The 26,967-nt window shown below is 40.4% G+C and overlaps 2 protein-coding genes, 1 non-coding gene and 1 pseudogene across 6 annotated transcripts; all 4 read left to right on the top strand.

Moving 5' to 3' along the window:
• The first annotated feature begins 1,482 nt into the window (after nt 1-1,482).
• On the top strand, nt 1,483-4,563 carry LOC125193108 (protein INCREASED PETAL GROWTH ANISOTROPY 1-like). Its single transcript, XM_048090850.2, has 5 exons — nt 1,483-2,822; nt 3,111-3,424; nt 3,505-3,616; nt 4,092-4,226; nt 4,303-4,563. Exons 1-5 carry the CDS (start codon nt 1,674-1,676, stop codon nt 4,402-4,404), a joined length of 1,812 nt encoding a protein of 603 aa, XP_047946807.1. The 5' UTR covers nt 1,483-1,673; the 3' UTR covers nt 4,405-4,563.
• A 1,269-nt stretch (nt 4,564-5,832) lies between these two features.
• On the top strand, nt 5,833-11,740 carry LOC125196135 (uncharacterized). Of its 4 annotated transcripts, none has more exons than XM_089057168.1 (5): nt 5,833-6,027; nt 8,085-8,809; nt 8,883-9,101; nt 9,162-11,153; nt 11,250-11,740. In XM_089057168.1, the coding sequence occupies exons 1-5, from the start codon at nt 5,942-5,944 to the stop codon at nt 11,591-11,593; spliced, it is 3,366 nt and encodes a 1,121-aa protein (XP_088913294.1). In that variant the 5' UTR covers nt 5,833-5,941; the 3' UTR covers nt 11,594-11,740. The 4 variants fall into 4 exon arrangements, with proteins under 4 accessions (XP_088913294.1, XP_088913295.1, XP_088913293.1 ...); XM_089057169.1 differs by having other exon boundaries at nt 5,885-6,032; XM_089057170.1 differs by lacking the exon at nt 5,833-6,027 and having other exon boundaries at nt 8,085-8,179; nt 8,265-8,809.
• Nucleotides 11,741-12,372: 632 nt separating this feature from the next.
• On the top strand, nt 12,373-13,362 carry LOC148929283 (uncharacterized; annotated as a pseudogene).
• Nucleotides 13,363-14,646: 1,284 nt separating this feature from the next.
• LOC125197614 (small nucleolar RNA Z247) lies at nt 14,647-14,785 on the top strand. The gene has a single exon (XR_007172150.1). It is a non-coding gene; the product is annotated as a small nucleolar RNA Z247 (small nucleolar RNA).
• Nucleotides 14,786-26,967: the final 12,182 nt, after the last annotated feature.

Genomic DNA, 26,967 nt, shown 5'->3' with positions numbered 1-26,967 from the left:
AGGCGAAGGCGGTTGGCGAGTCATCACAGCCCGCGGTTGACCACACCCCGACCCGGAGGAAGTGGACGGAGGATGAGTACGTCGGGGTGGCCAGGGGCTGGTTGGAGGTGTGCGACGACCCGCTGGTTGCGAACAACCAGCGGGTCGTCAACATGTGGGCGAAGATCAGAGCTGCCTATAGGAGGCACTGCCTGCAGGGGAAGGACTTCAGCAACGAGGAGGTCCGGAAGGGGTGGGAGCGCACCAGGGACGCGGTGGGCCGTTTTGCGAACTTGTACGCCAACGCCCTCCGTCAGCTCAAGAGTGGGCAGACCGAGGAGGACGCCCGGAGGATAGCCGCGGGTCAGTTCCCCGTGGAGGGGAAGTATAAGGAGTTCACCTTCTGGGAGTGCTTCTTGTTGCTGAAGGACTCCGAGAAGTTCCGGGCGGGGTGCGACGCTGGGTGGCCGAAGAAGCAGCGACTGAACTATAGCGGCGACTACAGCGGCAGCAGCGGCGGATCCCACGACCTCCCCCCGGATGTCGAGGAGTTTCCGTCTCCTCCTTCATTTACAGGTCGCCCCCGCCCGATTGGCCAGAAGCGGGCGCAGCGAGCTGCGAGGGGCGGATCCCCCCTATCGCCCCGCGAGGTCCAGTCCTCCGCCCTCCCACCCGCCCCACTCGAGTACACTCTCCATTCGCGTAACCATACGCGGGATCAGATGTACAAGGTCTTACAGAAGTGGAGGGCCGCCACAGACCCCACGGAGAAGATGTTTCTTCAGGAGATGCTCGAGAGCATGCGTGCCGATTTAGCCGCCGCGAGGGCACGGCTTGCGGGTTCCGACATGGGCTCAGATACCACGGGTGGCGGCAGCGGCAGCGGGGGCGGCGACGACGACGGAGACGGCGACGAGGAGTAGAGATCGGCGGGGCCCGTGTGTTGAAGCCCTTTTTTTTTTGAAAAGAATCATGTATTTTTTTTAAAAAAAATTTGTACTTTTTTTTAATGGAATGGATTATTTTTCCCGTATATGTGTCGTAAATTTAATTCCGTATTTTAATTCCGTAAATGTAGTGTATTTTGAATTATTTTTATTGCGGCTGGCCTATGGCTGGCCTAAATCTGATGTGGCAGGGGGTTTTTTGAGTGTTGCTGACGTGGCAGGGGAGAGAATGGCTGGCCTATTTACCATTGCGGATGCTCTAAAGTTGATAATTAGGAAAAAAGGTATATTTGAAGTACTTACTAAATATAACTAAATTTTTCGTGAAAATACTATAATTTGCTCTTTTTGCCCTTGTTATGCAAATCTATTTCTTTTTTATTTTTTTTAGTAATTTTTAAAAGAAATTTTTTTTAGTAATTTTTAAAAGAAATTTTTTTTAGCTGTTTACTTTCCATATATGAATAAAGACTTGAGCGCGTGGATCGGTAAAAATTTGAATTCTATTTACCAGACAGGATCCAAGAAAAGAAGACCGTTTTTTCCATAATCGTTTCATCTCTAACTCAAAGTCTCAAACCCTTACTCTCTTACTCTTCTCTGCTTTCACCACGCCATAACCAATCTACAAAATACACTCATAACGAAAACGACATCTACTCTCGTCCTACTCTTTCCACATTCCCATCCCATTCACAATTTGTAAATAATTTGACGCAATTCAAACATCGCCTCTGCTCCCACAAAATGGTCGCCGGAAAAGTCAAAACGGCGATGGGACTGCAGAAATCGCCTGCTCGGGCGAAGGCTAAGCCCGACGCCTCGCCAAAACCGCCGGGATCCGGCAAGCAGAAAGGCTCCGGCAACGGCTTCTCCCGCTCGTTCGGCGCCTACTTCCCGCGCTCCTCCGCGCAGGTCCAGCCGCGGCCACCGGACGTCTCGGAACTCATCCGATTGGTCGAGGATCTGCGCGAGAGCGAGTCGCGCCTCAAGACGGAGCTCCTCGAGCACAAGCTGCTCAAGGAGTCCGTCGCGATCCTGCCGATGCTGGAGACCGAGATTTCGAACAAGGATTCTGAAATTGAGCGGTTTAGGAAGAAGATCGAGTGGCTGGAGGTGGAGAATGAGCGCCTCAGGAATGAGAACGAGTTTCTGCACATCGAATTGACCCACCAGAATCACAAATACGAAGAGAACATCAAATACATGCAGGCCGAATTGCGCGATATTAAACGAGCTGTCGCCGAGCACGAGGAAACGACGCCGTCTTCTTCTTCTCCGCCGAAGCTCGCTCATGTCACCAATAATTACCACAAATCCAATTTCTCTGCCAAGGTTTTGCGAAAATGCGTCACGCAGAGTAACATTGCCTCCAATTTCTGCGATTCTGTCGCGAGCCTGAAGAAGGACAACACGGCGGAGAAGGACGACCGGCCTCGGAGTTCCCGCTTCGATTCCGAGGAGATTCCCGGAACTTCCGAACCGTTGATCGCGATTCGATCCCGCGCGCCGCGGGTTCCGAAGCCGCCGCCGCTGCCGTCGTCGTCTCAGTCTTCATCCGCCTCTCTTTCTGATTCAGCTGACCGCGCATTGGCGGAGATTTCCAACATTCCGCCGCCTCCGGCGAAATCCAAGGTGTCTGCGCCGCCTCCTCCGCCACCGCCTCCGGCGAAATCCAAGGTGGCTGCGCCGCCTGCTCCTCCGCCACCACCTCCGAAGGGGGGTAAATCGAAGGTCAGGAGAGTTCCGGAGGTTGTTGAGTTTTACCACTCGCTGATGCGGAGGGATTCGAGCTTCAGACGCGATTCCAGTGCCTCCTCCGATGGGATATTGGCCGGAGCTGCGGCCAAGGATATGATTGGAGAAATTGAGAATCGCTCTTCACATTTACTTGCGGTAAATTATTTTTTTTATTTTTATTATACTAGTTACTACTATTTTTTATAAAAAAATAGATTTAATGTCACATTCTCACGGACACGGGTTATGTTGTTTGTCTTTTTATCTGGATTTCTGCACTGCTTTTTTCCCTACTGGATTTTGTCAATTTCATTTTGAAGATAAAAAGGGGTTGAAATTCAAAATCCATATTGGTGAAATCCAGAAAGCTGTAAAATTGAATGACACTATTAAATTCAACGGTTTAATTATATTTACTAACGTTTTCCATGAATTGATTGGCAGATCAAGACAGATGTGGAGACCCAAGGAGATTTCATTAGTTTCTTGATCAAAGAAGTTCAAAATGCTGCCTTCACTGACATTGAAGATGTCGTCCCGTTTGTTAAATGGCTTGATGATGAGCTCTCGCATCTGGTTGATGAGAGAGCTGTGCTGAAGCACTTCAACTGGCCGGAGCAGAAGGCTGATGCACTGAGAGAAGCTGCTTTTGGCTACTCTGATCTGAAGAAGCTGGAGTCTGAAGTTTTGTCGTTTCGCGATGATTCTAGGCTGCATTGTGCTCCCGCTCTCAAGAAAATGCAGTCCCTCTTTGACAAGTATGTAAAATGCCACTTAAAATTTTGAAGGTTGTGAGATGGCAATTAGTAATTCACATTTTGTGCCTTGCTTAATGCAGATTGGAGCACAGTGTTTACAATTTGTCGAGGTTGAGAGAAGTGGCTACTAATAGGTACAAACTTCACCATATTCCGATGGATTGGATGCTTGAAACCGGCTTTGTGAGTCAGGTGAATCCCCCCGACCTAATCATCTTGTTTGCAGCTTAGTGGTGTATGCAAAACAGAGGAAATTGGTAATTTATTTAGGCTAAACATGTGTTAAGAAGAAATTAAATAAAGGCTGTGAATGATTCATTTTAGGAGAAAATGACCGTTAGGTAGAGGACAATGGGATTGAGAAGTTTTTTTGTCTGATTAAGCCTAATTTTGTATTGTCCACACGTGCTTCTCAGTAGTACTACTACTTTTTATGTTGTTGCTGATTAGCTGGGAATCTGGTTATTTATTTATACCTACCATGATGTGTATATGTTCTGCTGCTATCTTGATTGTTATAAACTGATATTTTTACAATTATGCAATGTAACATATGTTGTAGCCACATTTAATTACATCCCAACTCCCTCTCCCTCTAAATCATTACATAGGAATTGAACCCTCAATTGTTCTTATCAGTTATATGTATGGCATTTGAACTTTGCAGATAAAGCTGGCATCAGTGAAATTGGCAATGAAGTACATGAAGAGAGTAACGGCAGAGCTGGGAATGGTAGCCGGCGGTCCTGAAGAAGAGGATCTCATAGTCCAAGGCGTCAAGTTCGCCTTTCGAGTTCATCAGGTAAGAATATATTTATTCTCGTGTTTCACCTCACCACTGGAGATTAATAATGGATGGGGTTATTTTCTCTTCTCAGTTTGCTGGGGGTTTCGACGCGGAGACCATGAAGGCGTTTCAAGAACTGAGGGACAAGTTTCAGTTGTGCCAAAATCAACACCAACGGAAATTTATTTGTTGATTCTGTAGCAAACTCAGCTTCAGAAAATGGCTTATTTTTTGTTGTATAGAGTTCAAATATGGGATATATGCAGATTTGTTGTTAATACAGTTGGGCTTAACTTGCGGCCCAAATATATTTATTTATTTGAAAATAAATGAAAATTTCACAATGAACTGAGCAACATATCTTATAATTTCAATTTCAATTTTAATTTTGTAAGAGTGTGTGGTTTTAAAACATGCTTAGACCAGACGCCCCGAGTACCTTAATCTGTTTCAATTTTAGGACGACTATATTATTCACCAAGCTTGCAGAGTCTCGCAAATACTAATGTCAACAAGAAATAATAGATCATAAATATTGGGATTGTGAGAAATGAGACAATATAGTATATAATATTTGTTTGGTAGGAAAGATACGATGATAACTTATCATAATTAAGTCTAAATCGTGTAACTACTAAGTGCTTGTTTAGTATTCTTGGGCCAAGACAAGATATACTATGAGTTATATGAAATTATTTGACTACTTAGCTCTAAAAATCTTGTGTTAACTTAATGATATTTGACATATAAGATATGAAAATACTAGTTAATTTAAACCCTAAATTTTAAGATAATATGAAAGACTTTTGTATCTTTATTACTACGAGATTTAATTTAATACTTTTTGGTTACTGATTTAGTTCTTTATGAATTAAGCTCAGTTAAAATAACCTATTTAGTTATATTATTCTTTTTTTTTGTTTTCCAAGAGATTCATAGTGCTGAAGGCTAAAGGAATAATCCCCATCGTAGCGAAGCTAGAGGACTAATAATCCTTTGTCCCAATGCTCAGTGTACTAGACGATAAGGGACTAACAAAATAATTTTTTCCATTCACATGAGACTAATCCCTCGTCGTGCGGAGGGACAAACCCCTGATATCATGCTTAAAGGACGAGGTGCTGAACCACCGCGCCAATCATGGTTTCATTATCCTAATAAATGGAAACTTATATGACTGCAATAAATGGAAAATCACGTAATTAAATCCTAATAAAAAATTAAATTGGAGTATAAGTTTATTTATAGATGTGAATTAAGAATGGAAAAAAAATAAATCTCATTTTTTAATGAAAAATAACTGAATTAAAAGCCACATTGCACCATGTGTTGGCCACGTATTAACGTGCGCAAGTGTGCACTGTGCAACCTTTGCATGCTCAATCCGTGTACTTGGGTGTGACCGTGTGAGCATGTCGTTGCGGCTACTCTCACTTTTATCTTTCTTTGCCATGAAATCCTAAAACTATGACTAGAACATGATGTCCAAGCAAAGTTTCAAGAGAAGGGTGTATGAGTTGACCAAGAAGTAGAAAAGTTAATATCTGTTATAAATTTGAGTCTTGCGTGGCTCAGCATTTAAATTTAAATTCATTTACCAATTAAAAAAACAAACAGAAAGGATGTGCTTTCACATTTTGTATTTGTTGAGAAGCAAAGCTGTAGAGCTACTTCCAGTAACAAAATCCCCAAATTGAAACCCTAACTCATAATTCGAAACCAAAACCGAGATGTCCGGAGGTGATGAAGGGATCGAAGAGGTCATCATCTGTTGCAATCCCTCCCGTCAACTGCCGGTTTGTGATCCGAAGCTTAGGTAACGTAAGTTACGAAACCATAATACTTCTTCCTAGCTTGATTTCTTGCATTTAGAGTATTTAGTCTGCGGCGTGGGGTGATGGGAATGCTTTAAACATAGCTCCAATGACGATTTTCTACAATGGAATGATATCTTTATTTAGCGTAACTCCTGTATGAGATTCTGACTGAACTGGGTGAGGGAAAAGTGAAGAAAGAACAGTGGCATTTTGGGGAAGATGAAGTATAATCGGGTCTTGTTTCTGAGTTTAGATCGTTAATTTTCGAAAATGAGTCAAATGCATATTAATTGACATTGGTATGATACAGAATTGATATAATCAACCATATTTAAAATGATTATTAATATGAAAAGGCATAGTACACTTATAGACATACATCATCGATAATGCATAACCGAGCAACTTATAGGAACGAAATTAAAATGTATGCTAATTAACATTTTTTTAGATAAGCGTAGCTGGTAGATAATCAATATATAAAATCATTAGTAATATTTACCTATTGCTGCGACTTATATAGATTTGATCATGTTCGGATGGTTGAGACTGATTTATAAGCTATTTCATTTCCTCTTGAAAAAAAGCTCATCTTGAAAATGCAGCATTTCAACTCACTGATTAGCCAATCAAGGTTTAACCGTTTAGGCCTAATTTCACAACCTGCATTTTCTTATTGTTTACAGAAATGAAGTCACCTCAACTTGCCTTTGTTTTCCTTATCTTTTTTTCTTTTCTAGGATCATGTATTATTGGAGAGACTATCATGGGAAATTGTGGTCTTTCCCACTGTTATCTATATATTTCAGCAATTGGATTGGCTCAACTTTCTTGTATGCCAAAAATGACTTCAAATATTGGGCACAATAAAAATCAAGTTTTTTTTTTTTTTTACTTACGTTGCCTAGATAAAGCTTAAATGTTGCAACATGTAAATAGTAGTACTAATAATCTTTGAGTGTATGTCTTCTGCACATGTTTGTTGATTGATCATTCTTCACTGACGTGTATCGAAGATTTGGTTAGCCATCTCGGACTAGGTTTTTCCCCTTTCTTCTCTTTTAAAAGCCAAAGCAATTTAGTTAGACATCCAGGACTAGGTTTTTATTTTTGAAATCAGGATTTGGTGTAGATCTAGCTTATGGATCCTTTAAAATTATTTATTACTATTAATTTTTATTTATAGCTTGATTTCTACATCTAGCAAGGGAGATACATCTAAGATGGATGCATTCAACTTGATATTCACTAAATGCTTTATGTTTTTTATTTATATCAAATTTTGTCACTAAGTGATCCCTTCCACATAATGGCATTAATTTCAAGTTGACTTTTGACTATTTATATATTACTGCACACTCCGCAAACATGTTCCTATATGTTATATTTTGTTTTTGGATTATGATAATAGAAGTCAACCTAGTTCTCTTTAACTTATTCCAACATTTCTATAAATAAATTATGGTGTACTAGTATATGTTATTGTTTTGAATTATGATAATAGAAGTCAATCTAGTACTCTTGAAGTTATTCCAATATTTCTATAAATCAATTCTGGTGTACTGTTCTCTTGTAATTTACTAAGCGACAATTGAAACTATATTTTATTATATTCCAAATCCAGTTAAGCATGCAAGGCTAACTCAAAGAGAGTGTGAGCCATGCTTGAAATCTTAAGACCCATATTGAAAATTCTTCATATTAGTTGTAATGTTATATATATGTCCTACACATGCACTAAAGACAAAGCACTTCTTTAACAACTCATTAGCTCTAACAAGGAGTCTTTAATGTCAACTTACTAGCTGTATATATATATATATATATGGTGCTTGACTCATTATTTCAACCACACCTTCCAATTTGTAGACATGGAGAAAAAGTTTTATTGCATTCTTGCATATGCATTCCTCACCATAACCTTTCAAACACCTTGTATAGCCAAAATGAGCCTTGCCACTGATCAAACTGCTCTTCTTTCATTAAAGCAACACATCATCTCTGACCCTTCTCATACACTTGCTGCAAATTGGACTAATTCGAGCTCCGTCTGCAGCTGGATTGGCGTGTCTTGCAGCTTGCGTCACCATAGAGTAGCTGCATTGAATCTCTCTTACATGAATCTCTCCGGCAGCATTCCACCACAACTCGGTCAGCTATCCTTCCTCGCCTCCCTCGACCTCACCAGCAACCTGTTCAGTGGAGCGTTGCCTCACGAGCTGTCTTTCCTTCACAGGTTGAAGTTCATGTCTCTCCGACTTAACAACTTCACAGGAGAGATTCCTTCTATCTTTGGTCATCTACCAGAGCTAGAGTACTTGAATTTACGCAACAACAGCTTTGTAGGTTCCATCCCAAAATCCCTCTCAAATCTTACAAGCCTGGAATTCCTCAACCTAAATTACAATTCTCTAAGTGGAGAAATTCCAAAAGAGTTAGGCAGACTTGAAAATCTAGATTCTCTTTATATTAATTGGAATCGTCTCTCCGGGGCTATACCATCAGCGATATTCAACCTGTCGAAGCTGGTGTCTATAGGGTTCACAGGGAATGAATTGAGTGGAAGTCTTCCAACAGACATGTGCACCAATCTTCCATTTCTTGTACAGATCTATTTTTCTAAAAATCAGCTTAGTGGCGCGATTCCGACAAATCTATCACAGTGTTCAGAGCTACAACTGCTGTCCCTCTCCCTCAACTCATTCAGTGGGCAGATACCTGCGGAAATCGGCCACTTAACATCTCTTCACACTTTATACCTCGGTGAAAACAATTTGAATGGTAATGTTTTTATTCTTACCGCACTATATTGATGTAGTATAAACTTGTTTGAATATTCATAATTGTTTTACAGGTACACTACCAGCTGAGATTGGCAACCTTCACAACATGGTTTTTTTTGGTGTTGAAAACAATCAGATTGGGGGCTCATTTCCTTTTAGTATTTTCATGAATATGTCTTCTCTTCAAGAATTAACACTATGGAGAAACAAGTTCACAGGGAATATTTCAAAGGATGTTGGAAATCTTACAATGCTAACTCAATTATCAATTTCCCATAACTACATGACAGGTAATTTAATTAATTTATTTAATTACTAGTACTACAATTTAATTACAATTTGTTTTGCAGGGATTATTCCCACTGAAATGGAGCAACTTTACAGACTGACTATATTAACATCAGATGACAATTACTTGAGTGGTTCCATTCCACATGGTCTCTTTAACATTTCTACTCTTCAAGTTCTTTCATTAACTGGGAATGCCCTCTCTGGAGTTCTTCCACCCAATTTGTGCCAACATGAAACTCTTCCCATTATTGAAGAGCTTTTTCTTGGCAAAAATTCCATCTCTGGACCAATACCCAACTCTATCTCCAATTGTTCCCAACTCAGATTTCTCGCACTTTCTCAAAACAAATTCGGTGGTTATATACCTACTGATCTCGGCAACCTAAGACTTCTCCTACGCCTTGAACTGTTCAGCAACAATCTTTCTTCAAACCTCGATTTCATTACCTCATTGTCAAATTGCAGGTCTTTAAATCGTCTGACTTTAGCTAATAATCCTCTGTATGGCGCCATTCCACCTTCTATTGGGAATTTATCTTCCTCACTCCAACAGTTCTATGCCGGTGGCTGCAAATTGAACGGCACCATTCCTGCTCAAATAGCCAATTTAACAAGCTTGGCGATCTTGAGTTTCCATGACAATGAGTTATCTGGTAATGTTCCCCTCTCAATCAAACATTTGCGTGACCTTCAAGGATTAGATCTTGGTGCTAACATGTTGCAAGGCCCCTTTCCGTATGCTGTATGTGATTTATACAACCTCGTTCATATAAATATTAGCCGAAATCAATTCTCAGGTTCAATTCCTAAATGTTTGGGTAATGCCTCTTCTTTAAGAGTTGTTTTACTAAACACCAACATGTTCCATTCAAGTATACCATCCAGCTTATGGGGCCTTGAAGATTTGCTCAATCTTGATTTGTCCTCAAATTCATTAACTGGGTTTTTACCTCAAGAGATAAGTAATCTAGGAGCAGCAATATCTATTGTTCTCTCCATGAATCAGTTGTCAGGGTCTATTCCTGACACTATTGGAAAGTTACAGAATTTGGCCAATCTTTCTTTGGCAAATAACAGACTAGAAGGTTCTATTCCAGTTTCCATGGGAAGCATGATCAGTTTGGTGACTCTTGACTTGTCCCACAACAACCTCTCTGGTTCAATTCCAAAGTCTTTGGAAGAGCTTCAATACCTCAACTATTTCAATGTCTCTTTCAATAGTTTGAGTGGAGAAATTCCTAGTGGTGGCTCTTTCAGAAACTTTACTATGGATTCTTTTAAGGGCAATGAGGCATTGTGTGGAATCCCGAGATTCCATGTCCCAATTTGCCTAGCTGTTTCTAATCATGTATCAAAGAGGAAGAGGGTTGAACGAGCTTTATTTGTTGCTTTTGGAGTTGTGGCTTTCGTTTCAATTGTGTCTTTGGCTTTTATCTTATTTAGATGCAAAAGGAAAGATAAGACAACTAGAGAAGTTGATGAGTTGATATCCATTGTGCCAGAAAGAATATCTTATTATGAGCTTATGCAAGCAACTGCACATCTCAGTGAGAGCAATTTGCTTGGAATTGGGAGTTCTTGCTCTGTTTACAAAGGAATTCTTAACAATGGGAATGTTGTTGCTGTTAAGGTGTTCAACCTTCAATTACAAGGCATTTTGAGGAGATTTGATGTCGAATGTGAGATACTTCGTAGCATTCGGCATAGGTGTCTGACAAGCGTCTTAAGTTGTTGTTCTAATGAAGAGTTCAAGGCATTGGTACTTGAATATATGCCCATGGGAAACCTTGATATTTGGTTATATTCTCATAACCACTGCTTGAATTTTATGGAAAGATTGAATATAATGATTGATGTTGCATCTGCTCTGGAGTATCTTCACCATGGTTGTTCAACACCTATTGTTCAAAGCGACCTGAAGCCAAGTAATGTGTTGTTAGATGAAGATATGGTTGGCCATGTAAGTGATTTTGGGATAGCAAAGTTACTATGCGATGGAGATAGCATGGTGTTAACCAACACCCTAGGAACATTGGGTTACATTGCTCCAGGTGAATTGTTATTCTACATTAATTATGTACTGTATATACTTATAAATGATGTTTTATGTTTACTGACTGGTATAGTATGGTTTTTTGTGATTTTAGAGTATGGATCAGAAGGACTAGTCTCCACAAGGTGCGATGTGTATAGCTATGGTGTGATGTTGATGGAAGTATTCACGAGAAAAAGGCCAAGTGATGACATGTTTGTTGGAGATCTAAGCTTGAAGAGTTGGATCGAAAGGTCAGTTCCAGAATTCACATATCAAGTTATAGATGCCAACTTAGTAGTGAATGTTGAAGAAAATAATGGCAAAAATATTTTGGAATTCACAACATCCATATTGGAGTTAGCTTTAAAGTGCTCTGCACATTCCCCTAATAAAAGGATTAATATGAAAGAAGCTCTAGCAGAGCTGCAGAAAATCCAACGTGGGATTATAGGGTGAGGCCTTATAGAGTTGTTTTATTACTTTTTTTAGATGTTACTGAGATATGTATAATATATTTGGTCCAATACTAGTTAGTTCTGTTTTGCATTCAATCATGTTGTGTAATGTAGTACTGGTACTTTTTTAAAGATAATATTTGATTCATTACTATTTGTGGTAGTTTCATACATCATTCTTTTGCCAATTTTTTCTGTATTTGAATTATTTGTATCGTCTTTACAAGGTTATATGGTGAAGCAAATGTTAAAATGATAATAGCAGTAGAGTTTATACGAGCATGTTTTTTTTAGTTCGCTACTGGATGCATACAGGTAGATATTCAATAATGGTAGAATTATTAAGTTTTTTGTTTTCAATTAATCCTGTCACTAATGGCAAGTTGACTTTGGATTGTTCATTGCTGTACATTCCACCCATCATACTCCTATATGTTATAAGTACAATATCACAATGCAAGGGTTATGATAATATATACTTGTAGAAGCCAACCTGGTGGTCCTTAGCTTATTCCATTATTATTTCTATAAATAAATTCTGGTGTGCTGTTCATATGGAATTTAGCCAGCATTTTATCTTTTATCCAATAGATCGAGGGTTCAAGTCATTAAGGGTGGATAAGTCATTAAGGGTGGATGAAAAACTGTTATTGATCCTTTTTTAAGTCATTAAGGGTGGATGAAAAACTGTTATTGATCCTCTTTTAAAGAGAAAAAAGTTCAGCTATTTTATAATTAAAATACAGCTAAGCATGCATGGTTATGGCGAGATTTAAGTAGATGAGTTGGTGTCATTTCTTGCAAATATTGAAGCTTTGTGTTGGTGAAGGTGATCTGCCTAACTCTTGTTGAGAAAGAAGTGCAGAGCAGCAAAAAAAACATTGGGGGAACTGTGTTTATTCAACTAGTCATGCTTAGAAAGTTATAAACAATGAAACCAAATTTGAATTCAAGAGTATTATTTTATTCCTTATCCTAATCCGAGACACACGTTGAAAAATCTACATTTAGCTGTAATGTTATAGTAGTAGCTAAGAGGGACAACTGAAACACCACTACATACGAACTACACAGATCTTGAACAACTCACTAGCTTGAACAAACAACACATCATCTCTAACCCTTCTCGTATGCTTGCAATAAATTGGACCAACTCGAGCACTGTGTGCACATGGATTGTCATCACTTGTAGGTCGTGCCACAATAGAGTTGCTGCATTGGATCTCTCTGACATGAGTCTCTCCGGTAGCATTCCACCACAACTCAGGCAACTCTCCTTCCTCGTTTCCCTCGACCTCTCCAGTTTGCCTCACGAGCTGTCTTTCCTTCACCAGTTGAAGTTCATATCTCTCCAGTTTAACAACTTCAAGGGAGAGATTTCTCCTATCTTTGGTCATTTACCAAAGCTAGACTACTTGAATTTATGCAACAACAGTTTCATAGGTTCCATCCCAAAATCCCTCTCAAACCTTACAAACCTCCAATTTCTTGACTTACCAATTCTCTAGATGGAGAAATTCCCAAAGAGTTAGGCAGACTTGAAAATTTCTGTGTATTCAATGGAATCGTCTCTCCGGGGCTATACCATCAGTGATATTCAACATATCGAAGCTGATGTCTATAGCATTGACAGGAAATGAATTGAGAGCAAGTCTTCCAACAGAGATGTGCACTAATCTTCCATTTCTGGCAGAGATTTATTTTTCTAGAAATCAGCTGAGAAATCTGCCACGATGTACACACACACACAGTTGCAGGTGTTTCGAGTGATGTTGTGAATCTTACAATGCTAACCGACTTCCAAGTCTCACAAAACTAGTTGACAGATGTTAGATGTCGAGAATTACAATACTCCATATGTAAATATTTTTGCAGGGTTTCTTCCCTCTCAATTAGGCCAACTTTACCTAGTGAATACATTATCATTACAGTGGAACAAGTTTAGTGGTTCGATTCCAAATAATCTCTTACTATATTTTATGGAAAGATTGAATATATTAGTAAGAAGTAACTGATGTAGCGTCTGCTTTGGAGTATCTTCACCAATGCTATTCGACACCTATTATTCAAAGCGACTTGAAACCAAGTAATGTGTTGTTAGATGAAGATATGGTTGGCCATGTGAAGTTGCTTTGCAATGGAGATAGCATGGTGTTAGCATTCCTCATTAATCAGATGAGAAGTCTCATAATAAAGAATGAAAAGTCTGCAGTTACACATCACATCAAAGAGGAACATGTAAAGTTGTGTTTCAATTATGAGAATTGTCTTCTCATTTTCTCGTTTCTTAACTAGCTATGCTAAGCTGTGTTAGTCTAGATCCTTCCATTGAGCAGTATATATAGAGATAAAATTGTATGTCCATTATGATCAATCACCTTATGAAAGTGACTATACATTAAATCTCATATTCTACGTTTTGATCCTATCTCTCAAAAATGGGTCTACTGCATTTCCTTTATGGTATCTGAGCAGGTTTTTAACCTGTCTCTCTTACCCTTCTATCTCCCTTGCCTTTGCTTATTTTTTTTTAGTTTTGAAAACATGGCTGAGTTTTCAAGCTCAAGCAGTACCTTGCATAGTGATTCTACTTCTTCCTCCCTCACCTATAATATTCCCACCTTACCAAATAACCAACCAATCTCTGTCAAATTGAATGACTCAAATTATTTGATATGGAGGCAACAAGTTTTAGCCACGATTGAAGGCTATGGGCTGGAGTCCTTTCTCACAGGGGATCATCCACCCAGAATGATTCAAGACCAAGGAACTGAGCGAATGAATCCAGAATATTTGAATTGGCATCGCCAAGATCAACGATTGTCGGCCTGGATCCAGTCTTCTCTCACCGAAAGTGCAATGGTGTTAGTTGTTGGACTGAGATCTACAAATGATATATGAAATGCTCTTGAAACAAGCTTCTCAAATCAATTAAAGGCCAAGATGATGCAATACAAACTACAACTCCAGACTATGAAGAAGGAATCCTTATCTATGAGGGACTACTTGAGCAAAATAAAGAATTGTTGTGATTTACTTGGAGCTGCTGGATGCAAAGTGACAGATGAAGATCAGATCTTGCACATCCTGAGTGGCCTTGGAATGGAATATGATCCTGTTATGGTGACTATCACTTCAAGGGCTGAGCCTACAACTGTAGAAGAAGTAAGTGCTTTGCTACATAGTTTTGAAACACGATTCGAATCTGGAAGAAATTCATCTATTAATCTGGATGGTTCGCAACCCTCTGCTAATGTTGTTAACATGTCTGAGTCAAGAAAGGAAAGTGGTTATGGAAAGGGAAATCCACAATTTTTTAACAGGTTTCAAGGAAATAGGGGAGGACACTCCTTTAGGGGTAGAAGAGGTGGAAGAGGAGGAAGAGGATTCAACAACCGTTTGGTTTGTCAACTCTGTCAAAAACTAGGACACTCTGCTGATAGATGTTGGAACAAATATGAACAATCCAGTGGCTTCAACTCACATCCTAGACAACAGCAAAATCACTCCTACCAGCAAACTCCCTTTCACCCTTCAAATCCTACTGCTAATATAGCTCAAGCCCGGGGATCGCACAACTTCCAACCACAACCTGCCCATCAATCTATATCTGAATATGGGTTTGACAACAACTCCACTGTCTCATGGTATCCTGACTCAGGAGCTACTCACCACATTTCAAATGACATCTCAACCTTGAACTCTAGCACAGAGTATCAAGGAGGTACTGAACTTCTTCTTGGTAATGGTATTGGAGTTAAAATTGCTAATATTGGTCAATCTCATGTGATTACTCCATCTGCTGTTCATTCTAAAAATATTCTTCATGTCCCGGATGTCACTAGAAATCTCCTTAGTGTATCTAAATCTTAAAAGGATAACAATGTTTTCTTTGAATTCCATCCTACCTTTTGTCTTGTCAAGGATCAGGAATCCAAAGCAGTCATCCTCAAGGGCACCCTTGATCAAGGGTTGTACCAATTCTTGCTTCCCAAGCAATCCAAGCCACCCATCAGTTCAAATCTTTCAAATACAATCAAGAACATCAAGCAACCTACTATCTTCTCAGCTCATCTAGGACCTGCTGCTGTTCCTAGTTCACTCCCTTGTTTTTGTTAATTTTCAGGGACAGACCGATATGGTATACTGTGTCAAAATTTGGGGGAACGAGGTAGTAATTTTTTCAAAGAAGTGAAGAACAATATTTTAAACTTTGATTTCAGTCTCAAGATTAATTAGTGATTTCAAAAATAAATAATTCAGCGAAGTAAATAGGATTGGAGCAACATGTGAATATTGATGGTCTAGCAATATTAATGGTTCATTCACGTTTTCATATAACAATTCAAAATTTTATAATCTATTGATGTTTTCTAAAAAACATTTGCCCAAAAAAATATAAAAAGTAACCCACTCATATATCTTATTTCAAATAATTTTTTTAATTTTTTAAATGAGTTTTTAAAATATGATGACAATAATAGAAAATAAATGGAGATGCGGGGGATCGAATCCCGCATTGTGCATAAATTTATGGCATAAAAGGTTAGGACATTGTGCTTTTGATATTGTTGAGAAAGCTCTTTAAAGCTGCAATATTTCTTTCAACTCAATGAAATCCAGCTTACTTTGTCATCCTTGTTGTATTGCCAAATCTCATCGCCTACCTTACACTCCTTCTACTGCTCAACATTCATCTCCGCTTGAATTAATTCACAGTGATTTATGGGGACCATCTCCCATTGTTTCAAGAAATGGATTTTCCTACTATGTGACGTTCATTGATCACTACAGTAGATTCACATGGCTGTATCTTTTAAAATCTAAAGGGGAAGTTTTGAATGTTTTCAAAGCCTTCAAAGCTATGGTGGAAAATATGTTATCTTGCAAAATTAAAGTTCTTCAGTCGGACTGGGGAGGAGAGTTTCAAGGGATGTCTTCTTTTCTACAAGAATGTGGTATTTTACACAGAATATCATGTCCTTACACACCACAGCAAAATGGTTTAGCGGAAAGAAAACACAGGCATGTGGTTGAAATGGGGTTGGCTTTAATGTCTCAGGATGGCCTTCCTTCAAAATTTTGGGATGATGCCTTTACTACAACATCTTTTCTCATCAATAGAATTCCAGCAAAACCTATTCTATTCAAAACTCCATTTGAACTTCTTTTTAAAGCCAAGCCTGATTATAATCTTCTGAAGGTTTTTGGGTGCTTATGTTATCCATTTATGAGACCCTACACCAGAAACAAATTGCAAAACAGATCAGAAGCAGCAACATTCATAGGTTATAGTTCCTCTCACAAGGGTTACAAGGCACTTCTCCCATCGGGAAAAATCATTGTCACTCGTGATTTTCTTTTTGATGAATCCAAATTTCCCTTTCTATCATCATCTACACATGCTCCTATAAATCATGCACCTTTGCCCTTTTTCTCCTTCCCTCTACATCAGCCTGATATTGCTCCACAACCTCAGCAGTGTCCTCAAGCTATAGTCAGCACCTCTGTCTCAACACATTCTACTCCTCCTACTTCGCCACAACCTAACACTATCATCTGCAACACCTACTACCAATGTGCATCCAATGGCACTCGTGCTAAAAGAGGCATTTTTAAACCCAAACTCTATAATACTTCTATACCCTCCTACACTCTTCCAAAATCTGTTATTGCTGCCCTTCTTATTCCTATTTGGAAGGATGTAATGTTGGCAGAATTTCTTGCTCTTCTCAGAAACAAGACATGGACTTTAGCTATGCTGCCACCTGGTAAAAATGCTATTGGTCGCACCTGGATCTTCAAGCTAAAGATGCATGCAGATGGTTCGATTGCAAGACACAAAGCTAGACTCGTGGCTCAAGGCTTCTCTCAACTCCCTGGCTTCGACTTTACTGAAACTTTTAGTCCAGTAGTGAAGCCAAGCACCATCAGGATCATTCTCAGCCTTGCTACTTCATCACAATGGAAAGTTACTCACCTTGATGTGAATAATGCTTTTTTACATGGTGACTTGAACTCTAGCACAGAGTATCAAGGAGGTACTGAACTTCTTCTTGGTAATGGTATTGGAGTTAAAATTGCTAATATTGGTCAATCTCATGTGATTACTCCATCTGCTGTTCATTCTAAAAATCTTCTCCTAAAAAATATTCTTCATGTCCCGGATGTCACTAGAAATCTCCTTAGTGTATCTAAATCTTAAAAGGATAACAATGTTTTCTTTGAATTCCATCCTACCTTTTGTCTTGTCAAGGATCAGGAATCCAAAGCAGTCATCCTCAAGGGCACCCTTGATCAAGGGTTGTACCAATTCTTGCTTCCCAAGCAATCCAAGCCACCCATCAGTTCAAATCTTTCAAATACAATCAAGAACATCAAGCAACCTACTATCTTCTCAGCTCATCTAGGACCTGCTGCTGTAATACCCGCTTCTTTAATTACCCCGTTACGTTAATGCTTAATGACGAACTACAAAATTTTCGTTCTCTTGATTCGTGATCGAATGGAAATCGTTACATTTCCTTGTTTATGTTTAATGGTGAGGTTCGCAAAGAGATGAAAGCTAAAGTAAGAAGTTAGCAAGCAAAACAACCTCGAATGTGCGTACAAAATATTTTCGAACCAAAGGTGTTCGAGTACCTTACATACATAATGAACTAGCATCTAATTACAAATGTTTGAATGAAGCAATGAGAGGAAAATCAGGATTTCATTTATTTCACTTCGGGCCTCCCTCTTTAAGCCCAAGTCGCGACCTGTTTTGAGCAGCCCGTCAGGCCCAAGGCAGCAAGGTGGCAGCCGAGATTTGCAGTTCCACCTGCAAGGTAAAAATAAACATTTATTATTTGGGAGACAAGAAGAATTAAAGGGAGCTACTATTAGGAACTTGAGGCAACTTTCCTTTACCAATGAGAGACTAGGATATACCCAAAAAGGGCAAGTCAATACCTGCAACACCCTCTCTTCAAAACAGCCCCTGCAACCTTCTTGTACACTTCAAAAGCAAACAAAAGCACATCAATGCAAGGTTTTGGAACCAAGCCTAACAACAAGTTTCATTAATAAAAAGTAGTGAGGATCAAAAGACAAGAGATATGCTGGGCATAAAAACAAAAGGAGATCAGCCTCATTAACTCCTCCTAAGGTACACAAAATCAGCCTATAAAAACCCCTCCACACTACATATGAACTCCCTTTCACATACTTCAAAATTTCCAGCAGTAAGGAGAGTTAGAGAGTGAGTAAGAAGAGTAATAGTAAGGAAAAGAGTGACGGAGCTCCCTTGCACCACCAGCTTGAACCAAAATCCGCCAGCCACTCAAAGAGGTAATCACCACATCCATTTTATTACATCCATTCTAGAACATCAAATATTAGGCACATCATGATAGACTTTAAACCACAACACAGTAACTATAAGTTTTTACAACAAAACTTCAGCCGATAGAAGCACTTCAGTTTTTCATGTTCAAAATGCAAAATTTACAGTAGCATATATATATGTAAAGACTCTTTCCAGTGAGCTAAATTTATCTCCAAGATCACATCCTCAAAACACAATAAACAAAAGGTCTCCAACATAGCTACTGCCCAAGTCTCAACAAAATACTTAGTAATGAAAGGAAGTATAAGAACGTAGCTTTAAGACCGAGGGGCTCCCTCGGAGACCACCGTAGACGGCGAGGCCAGGAGGGCGGCTGCGGAGACTCCACGGGCAGCAGGTTGCCCGGCTGAACAGCTCCAGCAGCGGCTGTCCCACCGTACATCGGTCGGCGAGGTGGTGGCTGTCCAGCGCAGCAGCAACGACGACTCGTGAAGGACGGTGGCGGCGGCTGCCCAGCTCTGGACGGCGGCGAACAGTGTCAAACGCCAGCAAGGAAAGCTAGGCAGGCGTGACCGCCCGCATGCACCGCTGCACAGCCGACGGCGTCCGCGCGAAGCGACGGCGAGGGCCGACATGGAAGAAAGTGACGCCGTGGAAGAGAGGCGACACCCCCTCCCCTATCGGTGAAATCGCCGGAAAATGCGAGAGATGGAAAGAGGAGTCGTTTCTGTCACAGAGAGAGTGAGAGAGACAGAGGGAGCGACGGGGGTGAGAGCAGCAGCAGGCGGTGACGGCGGAGGGTTTCGCCGGTGAACCGGTGACGCTGGGGAGCTGGAGCCGGCGGTACTCCGGCGACTAGGTGGGGCGGCGATTCCACCGAGAGGAAGGAGGAAGAAGGAGCTAGGGTTGTTCTTTCAATTTGGGGATTTTTGATTTTTATGAAATGAGAGAGAACGATGGATATGGGGGAGTGTTTAGTTTGGGCCAGGCTTGGTGGACTCATGTTTAAGTTGGCTATTTTTCTTTTTGGGCCACTTCATCAATTAAGTTTTAGGTTGGGCCACTAATTAAATTAAAGTAGGTATGAGGGATCTAATTAAATCATGGGCCTTACTATGTTGTGGATTTAATAATTACTGGTCCGCTAATTATTTCCACGAGGATAAGTCTAAATTTCCCGGGATTTAGTATGAGTGCTCAAATAATTAATTTTCCCGATTTAATTAAATCTACTGATTTAATTAATATTCAAGAATTCTAGAACTCTTCTAGAAATTTTTTTTAGAATAAAACGATCACGCACTTAGGATGCATTCATGTTTAAGCTTAATGGATATCTCAAAATCTAATTAAGTATCATTTTATTTACTAAAGGGGCGTCTTCGAACGTCGTCTAAGACCAAGATAAGGAAATTTCGGAAGGAGCGTTAGCTTTTGAGGTGGGCATTTCTTTCAAAATGTGATTTCAGTATGAAAATGTGAATCTTTGCTCAAGTATGTTGTCATGCCATGTTTTGTTTTATGATTACCTATCTGCTTGGCTATGCCAATTTAAGTTAAATCGAATTCGGGTCCCAGTAGGGCCGCAAACCCTACTCGGACTAGTGTACACATAAGGGGACCGTGAGCTAACAAAGGAGTTGGCCGATCCAGTGACCGTCGTGGAATGTGGCCACATTCCCGGTTCACATCAGTTTCAGATATGGTATATCTATGTTATGTGATTGCGCAATCAAATCTTTACTAAAGGAAAAGTATTTTAGTGACTCGGGTCTTTTAAGTAAAACCCCGTGATCACTTAACTGTGGCATTGACAATTTAAAATAGAACTGTTTTTGGCAATGTGCCCACTGAGTATATCAAATACTCAGCCCTGCATGTTATTTTCAAATGTGCAGGTTGAACGTGGACGAGCAGGCGAAGGTGTTGGGAACGATCCTTAAATAAGTAGATAGGTAACCCAAGGTAGCATGTCTTCATACGTGCTATTTTGTCTTGGACTCTTCCGCTGCAAATCTAGAGTTATGTGCTAGAAAGCTATGAACTTAGTCTTGATTCTCTGAACACGTTTTGAGTATGTACCCATATGCCTTTGATACTGTTGATTTAAGTGATTTCATCCTTTCTATGTTGTCCCTTGATTATTGAGAATTGTTTAGTCGCGAAATAGCTACGCTCACTAGCACTAGGGAGTTGTGGTCGTGACAGAGTGGCATCAGAGCAACGTTCTTTCGCTCTGGACCCAAGAACCTTCTTTTCAAGCCTTAGTCTAGAATGATAGTACTAGACTAGAATAGTACTAAAATGGAAAGCTTAAAAGGACCCAACACCTCGACTCGTCACGTTCAACTGCAGCAATGAGGTAAGAAAGAAGTTTTTACTAGAAAATTTTCAGTTATTCATGAAAGACCTTGATAAAAGGAAAAGTGATTTTCTTTCTGAGGATATTGTGAAAACATTCAACGTTTTCAAAAGCTTGTAAATTCCAATTTTTCCTATGAACTATGGAATTTCAAGTTTAAATGTTAGGCATAAGGATGTCTTGAGACAAATGCTAAATTATTATTAATTACACATGCTCGATTATGTGAAGTATAATGATAGATTAAGAACTTTTAGAAAGTTACGAAATGACTAATGCATGCGAACATAGTATGCCTAAGAAGTACATTAGGCTGAACGCTCTTGAACAGTGATATAAGTTGATGACTTCCTTTCCGCTTTCCTAAGCGATAAAACGAACAAGTATATGCAAGTTAGGGCAAAACCCTAGTTTTGTTTCAAAATGAGGAAATATAGATGAATGTGTCTAAAAGTGGACCCCACACCTTTTCCTCTACCCTATCTCTTGACGAGACCACGATCCATGATGTTGTAATTGGAACAATTCCAAATTTACAAGAATGAACCTAACAAATTATAAATAACCCATCTATTCTTAGATGGTAACGATCACACGAGATACGAGAAACTACCTACGGCACATGGGCGTCTGTTGAACGTTTTAAATGATGTGAACAACATGAAGTTCCCTTTGTCTTCATGATCTCAATCATAACCAAAATGAGCGTACCCTCGATCCAGTTAAGGAGGTGTATCCTTACACGAAAAGATATCGTACCTACGATCTAATTAAGTGATCCAGTCTTGCGTAGCAAATCAAGGAGGCTACGCGATTTAGAAACAATGCTTATAGCACGCTGTGAAGCACGATGGAGAGTGCAATGTTTTACGAGAATGACCGTCCTGACTTATCGAGAACATTATGAAAATATGACCTTCAACGACAGTTATTAGTAGTAACACCAGGAATCCTAGCTTGGAATGTATGGCTTCCTATAACGCCCTGATCATGTCCGAGCTCCGAAAGAGCAAACAAGGGGGTGTCACATAACTGGAACAGATGATTATGATCAACAGTACTTACTTGGATTCCAATCGATTTCTTTCTATGAACCTCCTTAATGAAAATGCCCTCGTCTACTTTAGACTTTAGATTTACTTGCATTTATGCAAGTCATGCCTCACTTTTTCCTTTCCTATGAAAGTTGTGACTCTCTTTCAGTAGGTTGGCTATAGTAGTTGAGCTCCTTGTTTAGAAAATGTAAAGCGTTGAATTCATAAGCTTCGGTCATAAACCTACGATTCTAAAGTTGCTTACGACCATACCCTCTAGAATAATCTCCTTTTGAACATCCTTAAAAGGGTGTCCTGCCGTCTATTTAAGACCTTTGATTGACTCGCGTTTTGGCAAGTAATAAGTCACTATCATTTTTTCAACGAAAGTGGTGACTTACTTTCAAATCTTAAATTTAGAAGACTCGTATGTTCTCAAACATCTTTGTTGGTTGTTGTCTCCTATGACCCCCCATTTGCAAGATCAATATCCTGGTTTCATTAACTCTCACGATATAACTTCATCCTTAAGTTGCTTATTGTTCAGACATTTCTCCTCAGAGAATGGCACAAAAAGTGGAACTTTTGTTCACCTCCTTATTTGGCAACCATATTGTGACTATTTCGTTCTTATATGGGTGAATTTGTTTTGCCCAGTTCCACTACGTGCATTGTTTCTAGCTCATGATTTCTTTCTAAAACACTGAGTTAAGGCTAGTGTATTGCATATCCCTTGATGTATTGGACCTATTTGATCGATCGTTCCAAAAAGTTTCTTTCATCTTGGTTGCCTCTAACCAAACTTGCGAACCCATTGACGTGATTCCACAATATCACATTATGATGTCGTTAAACCATGATAAACATTGATTCGTGGCAATTGCCTATATTTCTAAACTCTTCCATGACTGATAAACTCGGGCTTTGACATGTTGAAACCATCATCCTTAATGTTCAGATCTTTTCAATTTGAGCCGACAATTGAAATATCCTATATGGTAGCCCACTATTGAAATTGAGAGATAATTCAACTTCATCCTATTTTCATGATCCATCTCATGTTATTCCAAGCTTCCATCAGAAGTGAGTTCACAATCTCATGGGTTTACCTAAGACCATTCGAACCACGTAGTTCTCTGATTGGTCATGATAAGTTCAATTGACCTCAGTGTTTGCCTTCAAAATAAATTGTCGCAGCTTGATTAAAGAAATTTTCAACCATGCTTCTTCTACGCAATTTCAGATCCTATCCAAGTTAAGACTGATCGATAAATCGTCGAGTTCTTAATACAAGACTCTCATGGAAGGCATAACCTTAATTCCGTATAGATACAGATGACCGACATACATGCAGAAGCAATACGCCAACCAGAAGCGACGGTATAGATAACAACATGAAAAGTTGACTATTCGCACCTGTGTGCCACCTGTAACGAGCTACTAAGGGATGGAATGTTACGCTATTTACGCAGGTAATAGGACACAAAAAGAGAACGGTAAATGAGTCTTATATACGTATAGACCTAATGACTCTTCGTCTTCGTCGCGCAAGACTTATTTAACTAAACAATTCAGTGATTGGCGGGCAAATAACGAAGTGAACTAAGAGAGACACAAGAAATGGAGATCAAGATCATCGTTAGGAAATGAAATCTAGTCAAAATATGAGCACTGTCATAGATTACGGATGTCTTCGACAAGAGGAAAATCGTCTGGGATATGGCGCAATAAAATCAACGAAAGGAAGGAACGATCGAGAAAATGGAAAACGAACTTCAAATGAGAGTAAGAAGCAATAGCTTGCCCCAAAACCACCGCAGAATGGGGTAGACAAACCGATCTCAATAAGAGGGTTGAGTACCGACCTAAGGCCGCTCCCTGTGCTAAGTGGTCAATAAACCACCACGGGGAGTACAGAGTTAGGACATATAGGTGCTTTAATCATGGCAGAAGCACATTTTTCCACGGGATGCTTGAACAAGAATACTGTGGCAAGGGTGGACATTTCTCTAGAGAATGCCCGGATAAGAATGCTGGAGTAAGAGGGAGACAGAACTATCAGGGGCAGCGTCCGCAACTGCGGGCACTTCAAGCTGAGCCGAAAGAAAAAGCGGCCCTACCCCAAGTTCCACAACACCAGCGGCAGTTACGGCAGAGGCTTCCCACTCAGGCCAGAGCTTTTGCACTGAGACAGAAGCAGCCTAAGATGGAGCAAGGGAACCAGGAGCAGGGCAATCTGGCAGGTATGGGAACTCTCCTCAACATACCTATTGCCATTTTGTTTGATACTGGTGCATCACACTCGTTCATATCAGCACCTTGCGTGGATACTTTAGAACTACCTACTGATGCAATCGAACATAAGATGAGGGTGTCCTCACCCGTAGGAGGCCTTATAGATATCTCACGAACTTGCTCGAACGTAGAATTCACTATGGAAACCCTTAAGTTAGTGGCTCACAATTTGCATGTGATGTTGATGTGGAGCGTCGACATCATATTGGGAATAGATTGGTTAGTCGAAAACTACGTTACCATTCTTTGTAAGGAAAGGCAGATCTCTCTGCAATACCCAGGGAAAGAACCCACAATCTTTCACGGAATCTCCATGAGGCGACGAAGGTCCATAATTTCTGGACTACAAGCAACCACAAAGATAAGGAAAGGATGCTCTGCATACCTCGTGTATCTGAATGGAGGAGAGAAAGAGGACCGAATGATAGAGAAGGTAGCAGTGGTACGAGAATTTCCGGATGTCTTTCCTGACGCACTACCAGGATTGCCGCCAGACAAGCAATTAGAATTTACAATTGATCTCGAACCAGGATCAGCCCCAGTATCGAAGGCACCATACAGAATGGCGCCTAAAGAGTTAGAAGAACTCAAGATACAGTTACAGGAACTACTAGACCTGGGCTTCATCCGACCCAGTGTGTCACCATGGGGCGCACCAGTGCTCTTCGTAAAGAAGAAGGACGGAACACTGAGAATGTGTATCGACTACCGAGAGTTGAACAAGTTGACGCTCAAGAACAAGTATCCTCTACCGAGGATTTGATGACCTTTTTGACCAACTTCGAGGGGCTGGTATATTCTCAAAAATGGACTTGAGATCAGGCTATCACCAACTGAAGGTCCGACCAGACGATGTACCCAAGACGGCGTTCCGCACCAGATATGGTCATTACGAGTTCACTGTAATGCCTTTCGGGCTTACAAATGCCCCGGCGGTGTTCATGGACCTAATGAACCGCGTGTTTCACCCGTACTTGGACAAGTTCGTCCTAGTCTTTATAGATGATGTACTTATCTATTCGAAGAACGAGAAGGAACACGAGGAACATCTGAGAACCACCTTAGAGACGTTGAGAGCCGAGAAGCTCTATGCTAAGTTTAGCAAGTGTGAGTTCTGGCTTAACGAGGTGAATTTCCTTGGACATATAGTAACGGCAGAAGGGATCCGAGTGGACCCTACAAAGGTGGAAGCAGTACAACGTTGGCAGTCACCAACAACACCTAATGAGATTCGAAGTTTCTTAGGTTTGGCTGGATATTATCGAAGGTTTATTGAAGGATTTTCGAAAATAGCCAGGCCAATGACTCAACAGCTCAAGAAAGGGGCTAAGGTCAATTGGACGCCGGAGTGTGAGGCAAGCTTCCAGTTGTTAAAAGAAAAATTGACCACCACACCAGTCCTAGCCGTGCCAGCACCAGGAGCAGGTTATGTGGTGTACACAGATGCATCAAAGATCGGACTTGGATGCGTATTAATGCAGAATGGCAAGGTGATTGCGTATGCGTCACGCCAATTGAGGCCGCACGAGTTAAACTACCCCACTCATGATCTGGAACTAGCGGCAGTGGTACATGCCTTGAAGATTTGGAGACATCACCTCTACGGAGTTCGATGTGAGATCTTCACGGACCACAAGAGCCTTAAGTACTTCTTCGAGCAGAAGGATTTGAACATGCGACAACGCAGATGGTTCGAATTAGTCAAGGATTATGACTGTGGTATAAATTACCACCCAGGCAACGCGAATGTAGTGGCAGATGCCTTGAGCAGGAAGACTACACCTCAAGTGGTCACCTTCCTCACACAGAATGAGGAGCTTATACGCAAATTTGCTAAGATGCGACTGGAGGTAGTAAGAGCACCAGAGACGGTGGAAAGTAGGATCGCCACTTTAGTGATTGAACCAGACCTAAGGGCCAAAATTGTTGAGGGTCAAAGGAGTGATGAAGCATTAGAGAAAATTCGACTTAAAGTGAGGACGGGAAAAGAGGTGAGTTACCGCGAAGAAGCAGATAACGCCCTCACGTTTGAAGGGAGATTATGTGTGCCCAATGACGAGACTCTCAGGAATGAGATCATGAGCGAAGCTCACGAAACACCCTATACTGCCCACCCAGGAAGTACGAAAGTGTATCAAGATATGAAGAAACAGTTTTGGTGGGATGGCATGAAGAGGAGCATAGCGTCGTTTGTAGAAAGGTGCTTAGCATGCCAACAAGTGAAGGCTCTATATCAACGACCCTATGGGAAATTGCAACCCCTAGAAATTCCCGAGTGGAAATGGGAGCACATTGCGATGGACTTCGTGACAGGATTGCCAAAGTCACAACGAGGGAATACTGCTATTTGGGTGATT

This window comes from Salvia hispanica, chromosome 4 (assembly GCF_029641045.1).
Source record: "Salvia hispanica isolate PSC_SH4W2 chromosome 4, Shi_PSC_v1, whole genome shotgun sequence".
Taxonomy (NCBI): Eukaryota; Viridiplantae; Streptophyta; class Magnoliopsida; order Lamiales; family Lamiaceae; genus Salvia; species Salvia hispanica.
This window is presented reverse-complemented; position numbering and strand designations above follow the sequence as displayed.